The sequence below is a fragment of the Mustela erminea genome, chromosome 5 (genome assembly GCF_009829155.1).
Source record: "Mustela erminea isolate mMusErm1 chromosome 5, mMusErm1.Pri, whole genome shotgun sequence".
NCBI classification, from domain to species: Eukaryota; Metazoa; Chordata; class Mammalia; order Carnivora; family Mustelidae; genus Mustela; species Mustela erminea.
The window spans coordinates 33187053-33200906 of record NC_045618.1 but is presented as its reverse complement, the minus strand read 5'-3'; the positions used below and the strand labels follow the sequence as shown (position 1 = coordinate 33200906).

Genomic DNA, 13854 nt, shown 5'->3' with positions numbered 1-13854 from the left:
GCAAATTATACCCAAGGACCTTATTCCTAGCTTTTCTGTGGCTCAGTTAACTTAGGACTCTGGATTAGACCACACTCGAAGCACCTACTTGGCCAAACTCACAGCCTTTACCTGGTCCATCGAGGTACTGGGAGAGAGAAAAGCGCAGCCGCAACACAATAGGTTCTGTTCGGAGGACCTTCCAGGCTGTAGAGACTTCCTCCTAGAAGAGTAGGTGAAACAGGTTCCAGTTCAGCAACAGAGGAATGGACTTGGAAGTTTTCCCTATATGACACACACATGCACATGACAGTACACACCACTGTCTGCTGATGGTCTAGGAAAGACAGGGATGAAGAATATGTGCTCCAAATGCAGCACTCAGGAACAAGACTCCTGGCCTACATGACAAAATCCACAAGTCCAGCTAGACATGTTGTTGGCAGGTACTAGCACCACTTACATCGAGGAAGCTGATGTTGATGTGGAGGTCAATGTCCACGTCATCGATAGTTCCATATTCTCTACAGAGATATAGGGGAGACTCATTAAGGGGGAAAGAAGGGAACAGAGACTGAGGTGGATGGAGAACTGAGCCTGGGGCCAGGGGAGAGGGAAGAGTGGAAGGTAGCTCCGCATCCAGACTTAGCTACAGCCTCAAGCCACTTACACGATCAGGGCTTCCTCTAGGCCAGAAGCCCTTCTGACCTCAAAGGTCAAACTATCAGCTTAGAGGGAGTCTAGGATGAGAGGAAACTTCTAAGAAAAATGGCTATACTTCCTTTATCACTGCTGTCAGCTAAGCTTAAGTATTCTGAGCATGACTCTTGTTTATCACTATTTATCACTAAGCTCATAATTTATCCATGTCCACAGACCACCCTTCATATCATTAAAAGAAAAAAACTTCTAGCCTTCTACAGCTCAGAAAGAAGTGGCTTGCTCCTGAAGTGGAGTCCCACCTGATGGATACAGAGTTCTCACTGTAGATCTCCTTCACGGCTTCAATGTCTGCATCAAGCTGGGGGTGTCGATACAGGTCGGCTGCACAGCTCCCCTGAATCAGCAGCAAAGACAGTGGGGAGGTTTGAGGGGAAGGGAAAGAGAGAAGCAAAATAAAAAAACATGAACACCAGGAACAAGAAATCAAACGGCAACAGTACATATAAGCAAAAGGTTGCTTCTGTGACGGGGCTCTTGACGGTGGCCCTAGACACCCACCACTGGCACACAAGTCTCCCACCATCTCCACTCTATGAACTTTCAGTGGACCAAATGCAGACCTTGCTCAAGTCTTAAGTCTGCACCTTTTCCTCTGACCTTGACTAAGGGATACTTAGCTATCCCTTGTATGAGAACTCAAGACAGGGTGAAGAGCACAGAATTTAACTCAGATGGTACTGTGTGAAGAGTCCAACATTCCTCCTCAGGACTGTGCCCTGGGTAGAGATAGTATGAAGCAATCACTGGCAGGATAATCTTTTAAAAATTTGACCCTAATGAATGAAATGACACCCACTAGCTAGTAAAGAGTCAAAAACTAATTATTTCCAACCAAAAACAAACGGGTAGCTTCCACATACAAAGGATGTAGTTTACTCTCGGAAAGGCAGGAGTCCCAGACAAGAGCAAGGATATGAGATCAGCTCTGACAAGACAATGCTCAGAGCACACCAACATTGTACTGCATCCTCCTCTTACCTCTGCTGCAGAATAATCTCTCACTACTTGCTGTATTCAGAGAAGCACACATTTGGACTACCGAGCATGGTTTTTAGGGGCTGTAATCTCACCTGAACTCCATAGAGAAATTCCTCTGATTCATTATCTCCCTCCGAATCATCATCATTCCAGAACTGGCCTTTGATGTCCTAGTGATGAAAAATAAGGATACAACCTTGTTGGATCCCTATTATCCCATGGAACAGAGTGGTGATAGGAAACAGATTCCCACAAGGAATGGGAGGTCCCTTGGGACAGAATAACTGAGGACCTATTTCCTTTACTCCCTTCACCTCACCCTTTAGGAACACCTGCCTCTTCCTGGATCTGGTTATATCCATAGCCTACCTCTGATTTGTGAGGAATGAAAGAAAACAGGGGATTTTGGCCTTCTTCTTGAGTGTAAGTATGATGATTGAGGCTCTGGTAGCCAGCAGAGGAGGGATGCAGACTTCAACATCAATGCTGATTCCTAGGCATATCTAGATCCTAGTGTAAGCTGGCCTCTTCTAGGATCATTACTGCAAAACAGCTACCACACATAGTTAAGCTCTCATCTTATCATTCCCTTTCTATCCCTTATTTAACTCTCTCCTTCCTTCCCAAGAAAATCTACTGTGCCCACCCCCAAGTAATATGGTCTCCATGCTCCTTCTCCCTTTAACTTCAGATAACCACTCTACGCTTCAAAAGGGTAGAAGGGAAAATGCCAGGAAAAGGTGAGGTTTGCACTTTGTACCATCTATCCCCTGGATGATCAGTTGGAGAGGTGGGCAGTCAGTTCTCACCATTGGGTCAGTGGGTCACACACACTCCCAGGTCAGTGCTAGGCAGCACCCCTCCATACCACCAGCTGAACCCAGGCCAACGGGATGGGCATTTAGGAGGCCACAGAGGGAGACAAGGGAGCGGGTGATGTCAGGGGCTGACTGGAGATCTGCTGGGGATGTCAGGCTCTGCTGTAGTGGTGGTAACAAGTCACTGTCCTGTGGAAAGTAGACAACAATTGGTTTCATCACCACTTAACAGCTAGATGGTATTTACACAGGCACACATGTTTATGGATACACTTTTATTAGACATATTACAGACACTTGCACATAAAGACATACTTGCATACATGTACACACACTTGTACACATAGTTCTTTAAAGATAAATGAACCGTGAAAGCACTATACAAACATAAGACACTATTGTTCCATTTGAGTTCAAGAGTTGGGATTAGAGCAAGTCCCTGCTCTAGATCATAATGCTGAATCAACCCCTAAAGCCAAAAGTGATGGTGGCAAGACCAGATGATACGTTACTCTGTCTAGTCAATTCATTTAAAAACATTCTCCATAGTACCAACCCTCATCAGAATCAGATTCTTTTGGTAATCTTTACCCCTAGTTATTTACTCAAATTGAATTATCATGTCTTATTAAATATCAGTATCACTAGAAGCCTTTATATGACAATCATAGCTAACTTAAAAAGTCCTCAACACTGAACACCTCCAGCAGACAAGGTTCTAGTTGTCATGAGGAAAATAGTAGCCTGTACTAATCCTAAAACCTACTCCCCAAATGAAAATACAATAATGATGCCAATAAGGTCAGAAATACTAACCCCTAGCCATTTCACAAAATTAGCAACCACTATCTAGGAGGCGCCTGGGTGGCTCAGTAGGTTAAGCCTCTGCCTTCGGCTCAGGTCATGATCTCAGGGTCCTGGGATCAAGCCCCACATCGGGCTCTCTGCTCAGCAGGGAGTCTGCTCCCCACCCCACCCGCCACCTGTCTCAGCCTACTTGTGATCTCTCAAATAAACACATATAATCTTAAAAAAAAAAAAAAAAAAAAACCACTATCTAGTGGTGCCTGGGTGGCTCAGTGGGTAAAGCCTCTGCCTTTGGCTCAGGTCATGATCCCAGGGTCCTGGGATCAAGCCCTGCATCGGGCTCTCTGCTGGGCAGGAAGCCTGCTTCCCCCCTCTCTCTGCCTACTTGTGCGCATGCCCCCCTCCCCGTCAAATAAATAAATAAAATCTTAAAAAAAAAAAAAGAACCACTATCTAGGCCTTCCTGGCTCTGCCCACCAATTCCAACCTTAAACAGAGGTGTTCTTAGTCTCTAATATGGTCCTACTGAACCTTACATTTATAAATCCAAGTGGGGTCTATGGATCTGTAACATCAGCATCACCTGGGAACTTATTTAAAATTTAAATCATCAGTTGGGGCGCCTGGGTAGCTCAGTGGGTTAAACCTCTGCCTTCGGCTCGGGTCATGATCCCAGGGTCCTGGGATCAAGCCTCGCATCAGGCTCTCTGCTCAGCAGAGAGCCTGCTTCCCCCTCTCTCTCTGCCTGCCTCTCTGCCTACTTGTGATTTCTCTCTGTCAAATAAATAAATAAAAATCTTTAAAATAAAAAATAAAATTTAAATCATCAGACCCCAGACCTACTGAATCAGAAACTCCAAAATGGGGTCCAGTAATCTGTGTTTTAACAAACCTCCACATTAATGCTGATGCATGATAAAAATCTCAGAACCATTGTTCTAAATCCTTGTGTGCTCCAAGGGCCTGTGGTCTGTTCCTCAGTTACCAACTCAAGCCTGGTAACTGACCCAGGATGGGGACATATGGCACAAAGCCAGGCCAAACTCCATAGTTGTCCTCGAGCTGATAGCAGTGCCTGACTCATCAAAACAAAATGCAAAGGGAAATTGAAATTCAAGTTCTTAGAGATGAAGTGACCTGATATGTGAGATTTACTTGTATATACTACTCCAGCCCAAAAGGGGGTGTGGGGTGTGGGGGGGGACAATGAAATAAATATGGCAAATATTAAAGATCAGTCTGAATGATGGGTTCATGAGAGTTTCTTTTACGCTTGTGTACAGCTGGAAAATTCTCTAGCAAGTTAAAAAAACAAAAACAAAAACAAAAACAACATAGGCTACTCTTTTACTTTTTCAGGGGCCCTAAAAAGTCAACTCTAAATGTCAACAGGAAAATCATCCCAGAAATTCCACAAGTGCCTACTTGCTATTCTCCAAACATATCAAGTATATTCCCACCACAAAGCCTTTGTCCCTGCTATTGACTCTTCTTGGGATGCCTTTCAGGTATCTATATGGCTTGCTCCTTACTTTCCGATTTCTGCTCAAAGGTCATCTTTGACCATCCTCTATAAAACAGCAAAACCTCAACACACACATACACACACACAGAGCACTTTCCATCCCCCAACCTGATATATAGTTTCCCACAGCACCATGCTCTGACATACAAAATGTTTTATTTATCTCCCAGCAGAATATAAGCTCTGTTGTGGCAGAAGCTTTGACTCTTCACTATGTTGTCGGTCCCTCAACTCATACTTACTGAATGAATAAATGAATGAATGAAAGGTCTGCTAGATACCTAAACCAAAAGGGAGATACATACAAGAACTTCAATGTGTCTGCACATAGACAAAATCATACAAAAATGATTTTAAAAAGCAAGACTCCATTCACCTTCAAGAGCAGCTGAGAACCAAAATTATGAAGATCTGAGGGCTGAGCCGAGTTTGTGAGATTTGAAAATAAACAGTCAGGTGCTGATCTGGATGATCACAGAGGAATAAAGAGGGAGGCACTAATGTCCAGCTTGGGCTGTCTTGGGCTGGGTGGTAGGACGTTGGCAGCGTGGGCCAGAAGTACCAACTTTCTCAAGGTCTTTGTCACCGTAGAAGTCAAGAAAAACTTAGCCTCTCTCCAAGGGCTGTTGCTGCTTGGTTTCTGCTGTTATCACAAGGAGAAAAAGGCAGTTCAGAGGGAATTTTTCTTGTCCAGGGAAGAAACAATTCAGAGACTACCATCTTTTCCAAACCGGGCTGTTTCAGTGAAAGAGACTCCCGTCTTCTACTCTCAATGCCCATTCCTCTGGAGGTAGAGGATGGGTTTAAAGAGTGGGAAAAGGGAAGTGGTGGGTCATGAAATTTACGGAATCACAGACATCTGAAAGAGGAGTATCTCAATGCTTTCATGTTATACATAGAATACTCAGGTGTAGGAAGGCCAAGCAAGTTGCTTAGCATTGGTATAGTGGAATTGGGACTTAAGCACGTTTGACAGGTCCTAATTACATCCTTCTCTTGTAATGTGATTATTACTAATTAAAGGAGTGTCTAATTAAGCAAGAAAGACCTATCCGATTTACCTAAATGAGGTGAAGGAGGGAACCTTTCAAGAGAAGCTGGGCCAAATATACACTGTGTGAAGAGTACCCAAACAAGGGTGTTGCTCAGCTCAATGTTAAGTCTGGACGACGGCAGCTAACACAGAAGGCTTTAGGGACTGGTATGGGAATAGGCCAAATGTAAGTAAGTCTTAAGTCTGGATCACAAAGGTCCTTCCCTAGGTCCACAGGCACATCTCAGTGTGACAACTTTTCGTCTAGCCAAAAAAGCCTCCGATCCCAACGTTGAACGCTGGGTTTCACTCCCAGCTTTTTAGTCCCGGGAAAGGGGGTTACTCCACTCTATACCGAGCGTTCCTTTCTCAGAAAGCTAAGCCACTGAACAAAGAGTGCGGGGGAGAACCCGCGGGTGGCGGGGGGGGGGGGGGAGAGATTCTCAAAGGCTGGCGCTATCTGCCGTACACCCGGTGGAGGGAGAAGACGAGGTTAGCCCCCAAAAGACTGACTGCCACCCGCGCTTCCAGGGCAGGCCCTAAGGCCTCCCTGGGGGGAGCACTCATAGCTCTTCTCCGGAGACCCCAAAGACACCCAACACCTGCCTCCCGGGGAAGAAGCTCTGTGCCCGATCGGTGTCACCAGCCGCCTGGCCTTGAGCGAAGCCTGTCAAGCCTACGAGGGCCCCTCAGAGCCACCCGGTCCAAGCCCCTTACTTCATCCACCCCGGCCGAGGCGGGGCGGGCCCCGCACCCTTCCCGCGGCCCGGCCGCCCCGCCCCGTCCCCGTGGCGGCCGCCCCACAGGCCGGCCTCGCGAGTACTCACGGCGACCCCGGGCCGCGTGCGGCCGCCGCTGAGGGGACTAGCGGCCCGGGACGCCCCGCGGGGGCGGAGCGGCAGGCCAAGGGGCGGGGGCCGGGCCGGGCGGGCGAGGTCGCGCACCCCCACGCCTCGTCGTTCCGTCACGGGCGCGCAGAGCTACTCTGCGCACGCTCGCGCGGCGACACCATCGTCACGTGACCGGCGTCTGACCAATCGCCATGCGGCCTGTTTCTGGGCGCGCCACCGCCCCGGACGCCAGGCTTCCGACGCTTGCGCGGTGCTCGCTGGTTGGGAGGGGTGAGGCGCGGAGGGAGGTGGTGCCTGCGCCGCGGGTTGGGGTGGGTGAGTGGAAAAATGAGGGACTCTGGGGGTGCGAGGAGAGCCTTCTGAAAGAGACTCTCGGCAGTTGGCGCCCCGTGTGGTTGGGAGGAATGAGCAGGAAAGACAGTCCCGTCTGCCTCGCAGCGTTGAAGGCTGGGCTGCTGGTATTTTGAGAGAGGCTTCCTGAGACCCTGCGGGTTCCAAAAATCTCTGGTGTGCATGGGGGTCGGTGGGTGTCAGACACCTCGAGGTCTTTTCTTAAGGTTAACTCATTTGCTCCCCTGGTAGCTGTGGCGTGCCGGAAAGCACTCTTTCTATTCAAACAATCTGGGTTCAGAGCTTGGTTTCAGCACTTACCGACTGTTCAGCCTCAAACCACGACTTTCACTTTCTGAGCCTTAGTTTTCTCATCTGTAGAGTGGGGGCAATAATAACTTTTAATGGCGTTGTTGTGGTGAGAGTGAAGTAAGATAATAGCTCGAACCTTACGAAATTGCCGTTTTGTAGGCTGTGAAGAGTCGAATGCCTGCAATGTCATGCGGTTCAACGTAATACATATAAGAACCTGCGACTAGAAAGGAGTCCATAAAGGGAAGCCATTATTGTGGCTGTTGCCGTTATTAATCTCAGACATGGGCAGATGTCCCTTCATCCTTAGAATTGGGTGTCAGGGCTTCCATACACCTCTTTTCCATCAGCACTAATGGGGAAAGTCATATCTTAGATCTGCTGTCCTTCCTCGTACCCTCTTTTTAGCTGGATACAGCACGCTCAAGGAAGGCTTTGCCCTGAGTCATATAGGCATGTCACATCTGTCCCTCCTGAGCAGCATTGCAGTCAGGATTTTCCTGGTGACGTTTTTAACATTTGGATATCCTCAGCATCTCCTTTCTAATTCCCTCCTTTTGATGCCTCCCATCCCAGTCTTTTCACCTTGGTCTCAGCCTGGACCACAACACTGTCTTAGTATCAGTTCGTTACACCCATTGCTCATAATAACTGAAAAAAGCAAGCGATATAAAATAACGAGACATACAGCCTTAGTCTCAATGTAGCTGTTGGGGAAGGAGTTGACTCTGTTCCCTAAAACAATTCCCCAGCAGGGGCCCCATAACAGCTTTTAAAAGCCATGGATGCCCGGCAGTGTTTGAACACCAGCACCTTCGTAAGCAGAAGGGGTCTGTCCCCTTGAGTAAAATGTCAAAATCCAGTATCTCACAATATTCCAGGATTTCCCCTCTTCACCCCTTCCCATTTCATGCCACCAGATCTTCTACTCATTATGAATTACATTAATCTCAAGTGCCTCGTGGTTTATCATTACTTCCTTGCTTCAATTCTTTTCCTATCCAGTCCAGATCCTATTGTCAGTTATATCAAATTTTATTAATATGCTTGCCCTTAAGATCGCAATCTTGAGTCATTCCAGCCATTTACCTCCTCTCCTGTCCCATCCTAAACCAGGATAAGGGAAATCACCCAGTCCTGCAGAACCGCACTTGTGGGTGGACACTGTTTTGAGTTAGTCCAGCCCATAAACCCTATTCTTTGGAAATTAAATTTTCTATATTCGCCCTCCAGATCTGTGGGCCCCAAGGCCATTCCTGTTTTGTGTGACTCCTGGCACTGCGGTTTCAGTTTTTTGAACTATGAGTGGATTTCTAATCCAAGCTGTGCTAAGCGAATGTTCTCTCCTGGGGATTTTGGATTAGAGGTGAGAGATTATAATGCTGACTGAACTAGTTTCTTGAACAGAAGAGATAAAAACTCGGGAGCTATGGTGCAGCTACCTCCCAGCTACTATGAGGAATGAGAGATGGAGAAAGACTACTGCACGAAGAGAATGAACCATCTAGAGGCAGAGACCAGAAATGGGGGGGGGGATTGGTCTCTGGTTACCAAAAGTTTCCCAGGCCCTTTGTGAGGCCCTCTGAACTTATGGTTTCTGAGTGACATTTATCTAGAATAAATCTTTTAAGCTAACTTAACTTGTACCCAAGGCAGAGCTGGGTACAAATTCAGTCTCTTCAGTTGGGCCCATAGTGTACTCAGCAGTCCTTATACATGGCAGCTTCTGCCCACCATCCCCCATTCTGCTTCACAGGAAAAAATGAAGCCCAGGGGGAAGAAACTGCCTTAGTTTCCAGGCCCCTCCAAGCATCTGACTCTCCCGCCCCTTCTTTCTTGGACAAGAGAGATCTCCCTTCAATCCAAAATTAATCCTTTCACTGTGATGTGTATTTCATTCCCTTTTGTCTCTTCAGGAGCTTTGCTCCTTCACTATGCCTCTCCTTCATGGATATTGAACTTTTTCCTCTCTCCTATTTTTGATTTCAGCACATAAACTTGATCAACTAGCCCAACCTAAAAAAAAAAAAAAATCCAATTTTAATCCCACACGCCACTGACTGTTGCACATTTTTTTCTTGCCTTCAACAAGCTTCTAGGGAGTAGTGTGACTCCATTTCCACTTCCTCACTTCTCATGCACTCTTTTAAATCTAATGCTTAAATCTAGTGACCTCTTCCCAAAATCTCTACTGAACATACTCTCACTGAAGTTGCAAATCACTTCTGACCTGAAAAATCCACTGGAAATGTTCAGGGTTAGCTTAGTTGACCACTTGATGTCATTTAGCTTTGCTGGTCACTCTGACCATGTACCCCTTTTCTCTCCTACCTCCGGTGGGCTACATAATTCCAGTTTCTTCCAACACTCACTACATACTACAGCATCCTTCATGGGCTCCTTTTGTGTCATTCACTATTTAAATAAGAAAACAGGGCATCTGGCTGGTCAGGCAGCAGGGCATGTGACTCTTGATCTCTGGGTTGTAAGTTCAAGCCCCACATTGACTGTAGAGATTACTTAAAAATAAAAATCTTCCCAAAAAATGAGAAAACAGTTTAACCCACACCAATTTCTCATCTCCTCCCTCTTCCCAGTGATCTCCACAACACCGACCCAAAGCAGACCTTGGTAATTCGGAGTTTCTCAGAATCTGATTCTCCTTCTTCTTACAAGTCTTGGTGGTAAGCAGAGCCTACGTTCTATGGCAGACATTGAAAAGGTTGACAGCTAAGACAGAGGTGTGTGACCTAGGCCTGGCCAAGTAGCCCGCGGAAATGGAGATTGTGGAGTTAATGCTTCAGAGAAATTGTGGAGAATTCTGTGGAGAATTATCCTGCCAGCAGGCACAGCAGGGTCAGCACTCTCCCATACTTGGGGACTGAGGTGGTATTGGTACTGGTGGTGATGCCATCAAGCACCCACTGATGATGAAATCCACAGTATTCTCACTGTCTGTTTCTGACATATGACTTTGGCTTTTGTTCTGGTAGCCTGGCCTCCCATTGTTCCCACTCATTTCCCAGCCTTGCATGCCCTGCTTGGCAATACTGTGACCCACCCAGTGCCCTTTCAACAAAAGGCTTTTCTGTTTAAATCATCCTGTGTGGTACCCTGCCTGAAGGTGACTAGGACTCCAGATGTATATCTCCCTCATTTGTGAATTTCAAGTTGCCTTTCGGATAAGTTACCTTTTAGACAACTCCATTTGTACATCTCACAGGCAAACACATCTTGTTGTCAGTCTACATCTCTTCCATGTTCCTAACCTCATAAATAGAAACTATGACTTGTTCAGCCTGAACCTTGAGAGAGAAGCATCATAGACTTCTCCCACCCTCATTTAAACGAAACCAATTTTATCTTGTAAACATCTTACATTTCACCTCTGATTTTACAGCTTAAATTTTACATTTCACAGCTTAAATCAATCTTTCTTTTATACTCCTATCTTCCTCACTGAAACAATTGCACTGTCCTCCTGTCTAGACCCTCTATTCCAGTATCTACTCCTCTGGTCTGTTCTCCACCTGGATATCCAGTGGAATCTTTTTAAAACACAAATCCGATCATGTCACTCCTCTATTAAAGCCCTTCAATGGCTCCTCCCTGCCCTCATGATAAAACTCTTAATCTTTCTATGGACCTGCTCCCAGCTGACTCTCACTGCTCCTTCAGGGGCATCTTAAACTCCAGCCAGGTCAAATCACACATTCTTACAGACCCTGCAGGACATATCTTTACACTTCATAAGTCCTCAATGGGTCTGAGAGTCACAAAGCCACCTCCACCCCCTACCCCTTTCATCCCACAGAGGTGGATACATGACCCATTAGGCCAGGCAGGGGACTCCATCGCCCTGCCCTAAGTGATTAGTTTAGGCCTGAGTTTGTGATCTTAGTAGAGCCAATTGGTTTTCTCTTCAAAGCTCTCTCATTTTTAAGGCTATGGTGCTAGGAGCATATGAGATTGAAGCTGCTGACATCCGACTCTCTCTGTCACATGGAGAAAGTGTGTCTGTGGCAGGAAAGAGAATGGGACCAAGGTACAAAGAGAAACAGAGCCCTGAGAGATGAAATGAGGGTTAGCTGATAACATTTAATTGAGCCCTTGAATTCAGCCCTGCCTAAAGTCAGTTCCTTCTTGTGGGTTTGTATTGGTTTCTATCACCTGTCGTCCAACCAGTTCTAATACAAAAATGGAATGGGATGTGCAGACTGTAGAATGGTACAGCCTACAAGAAATGGGGACAGTGGCGATCTGACAGTCCTTGGCTGAGAAGTTGGAAATCCCTATTATGTGATAGCAGATTAGCTGGCTAAATGATCTTCTATTTTATCTCAGATTTGGGTCATGTATCCATCCTAGATGGAGATCTCGGGGATACACTGGAAACATGTCTGGATGCTGAAATGTGCTGACCTCTTAATATTTTCATTAAGGTCCTGCAGTTCAGCTCACTTCCATGCTGGCAGAACCAGAATTATACCCGGCTTTGTTCAGAGTTGCCCTTTCTGCCTGTGGCCAGTAAGCTAGACTGCCAAGGGTCATCACACATCTTACAGATTGTAAAATCCAGATCCTCTTCCTCAAGCATAAGTAAGTGAAAACAAAGGCATAAATACGGGACATACAACAGGAGATACTGGAGCTTATGGCCTGAGAAATTCCAGAGAAAAAGTCTGATCCTCCATGCCACACCTGAATGCATCTTTTTTTTCTCCCAAATTAAAAATAATATGTATTTATTTCACTTAGAATTCAGACAGTGCTGGGGATTCTGGTGCCTGGGGATATTGGCTGTGGGAAAATGTAGGATATATAGGTCACAAACCTCATGTGCCGTCTTGAACTTAAATCCCCACCTATGCAAGAAAGCCCCTTCACTTCCTCCTCTGTAGTGGAAATGCCACATGGTGGGCCGTGGAATCTAGCTTCCCAGGCAGTCACCTGGAGGCAAATGATGGAACTCTGAAGTACAGTGGAGGTAGCTCTCTGGGGGATGCATCTTGGTCAGTGGGAAACAGGAAATGAAGGGGAGAACAGATGGCTAAATTCTCTCTCAATTCTCAGTTCTCCTCAAAGTGGTTTCTCCTTGCAAGCACCATGTGCTTAGCAAACAACACTGTCACGTGACCTGTTCTCTCCTCATGGCTTACGTGAAGATGTCACCAACACAGTAACGCATTGTCTTGCATTGCTTTACATCTTTCCTGACTCGTGTCTCTCCTCCCTGTCACCACCCTGGGCTTCCCTCTCCCCAGGCGGTGCAAGCACCATAACCCTTACCTCAGAAGCTGTTTCTGGAGTACTTTGGCTAAGACATGGAACCACAATCAAAGTCTCTGTCCCCACATTGAGTCCCAACAGTGAGAGAGCAAGAAGGTCCTGTGGGCACAGCAGGTTGCCTGCTCAAATGCAGAGAATCTAGCCCAGACAGCTGGCTTGCTATCAGGAGCCCAGAGCCAAGGTTGTGGGCAGAGGGGCAGGGATGGTGAGGGAAGTCAGGCCATTTCTAACCTACTCCATACGGGAAGCTGAGACTCATTTCACAGGCTGTCTGCGTGCTTCCCTGCGTTTTCTCCTGGGCACCTAATACTTACTTCCCTTGGGAAAAGTCAGACCCAGGCTTGCAGCCTGCCGTGCCTTCTGGGTCTCTGCTCTTAGGCATCTTGAAGGCAGGGTGCCAGAGCCTGGAAGTTTGAAACCTCCTCTACAGATGGCCAGGCAGTCAAAGGCTCTGATCAGCCCAGGCTGCCGGAGGGTGGAGAACATGGAGAGCCGTGTGTAGAACCAGGGCGAGGGAGAGAAAGGGTGGCTCTCAGCTCTTTCCGAGTTTGTGCTTGGCACAGATTTGGTCACCCATTTGTGGTCACCCATTTGTGGACCTCATCCTGGAAGGGCAGCTACTGTGTTGGCTCTGAACTCCCTGAGCCTATGAAGTTTCTCCCTTCACTGGTTCTCTGAAAAACAAATTGTGTGACATCATTGTATACATGTACGGGCTGTGAGGGGAGGCCCAGAGGCCAAAAACAGCCTGAGTCCCTGCTGGATTTGACTGTGTCGTGATGCGGGCAGTTGTGGTCAGAACAGTAGAGGCCCAAAGATCACAACTGAAGCAGGAAATTATTAAGAGAGATCCTGTGACCTCTGTGTCCTTAGCATTTCTCTGGGAGGGCATTCCATGCTCCGCTGAGGCAGAGGCGAGACTGCAGGTCTGGTCAGAGCACACAGCAGATCCAGAACTGCTTCCAGTGTCACGGATCATTCATCCCATCTCAGACTAGGGCTTTTCTTCTTGTGATCTCCTACATCTAAGACACCCAGGCTGTACCCAGGGAGAAAGACATTCCAGAGGCCCTGCCAAAGGCTGAAGAGCCTGCCCACAGTCCCCAAGTGATACCAGTTCTCAGAGGGCCCACGAATTCAGTGTCCACAGACAGAATCCTCGTAGGACTGCTTTAGTTATGTGGCCTTAGGGTAATAATAGACCATGGC

The 13854-nt window shown here is 47.0% G+C and overlaps 1 protein-coding gene across 9 annotated transcripts in view; it reads right to left on the bottom strand.

Annotated features, from left to right (window-relative positions):
• PARP6 (poly(ADP-ribose) polymerase family member 6) overlaps window positions 1–6854 on the bottom strand; it is a 28536-nt gene extending 21682 nt beyond the window's left edge. For 5 of the 9 annotated variants that reach the window (XR_004285657.1, XR_004285658.1, XM_032342551.1 and 2 more), the window contains exons 1-7: window positions 6691–6854; window positions 5207–5473; window positions 2490–2687; window positions 1773–1850; window positions 942–1036; window positions 443–503; window positions 112–202 (exon numbers count right to left, since the gene is read on the bottom strand). Coding sequence is in view for 7 of the 9 variants with exons in the window: in XM_032342551.1 (XP_032198442.1) it covers window positions 112–202; window positions 443–503; window positions 942–1036; window positions 1773–1850; window positions 2490–2492 (328 nt within the window). In the remaining 2 variants the exon portion in view is untranslated. Of the gene's footprint in view, window positions 1–111; window positions 203–442; window positions 504–941; window positions 1037–1772; window positions 1851–2489; window positions 2688–5206; window positions 5474–5891; window positions 6029–6580 lie in introns of all 9 variants that reach the window. The other 4 variants (XM_032342554.1, XM_032342553.1, XM_032342555.1 and 1 more) reach the window with 4 other exon arrangements.
• Window positions 6855–13854: the final 7000 nt, after the last annotated feature.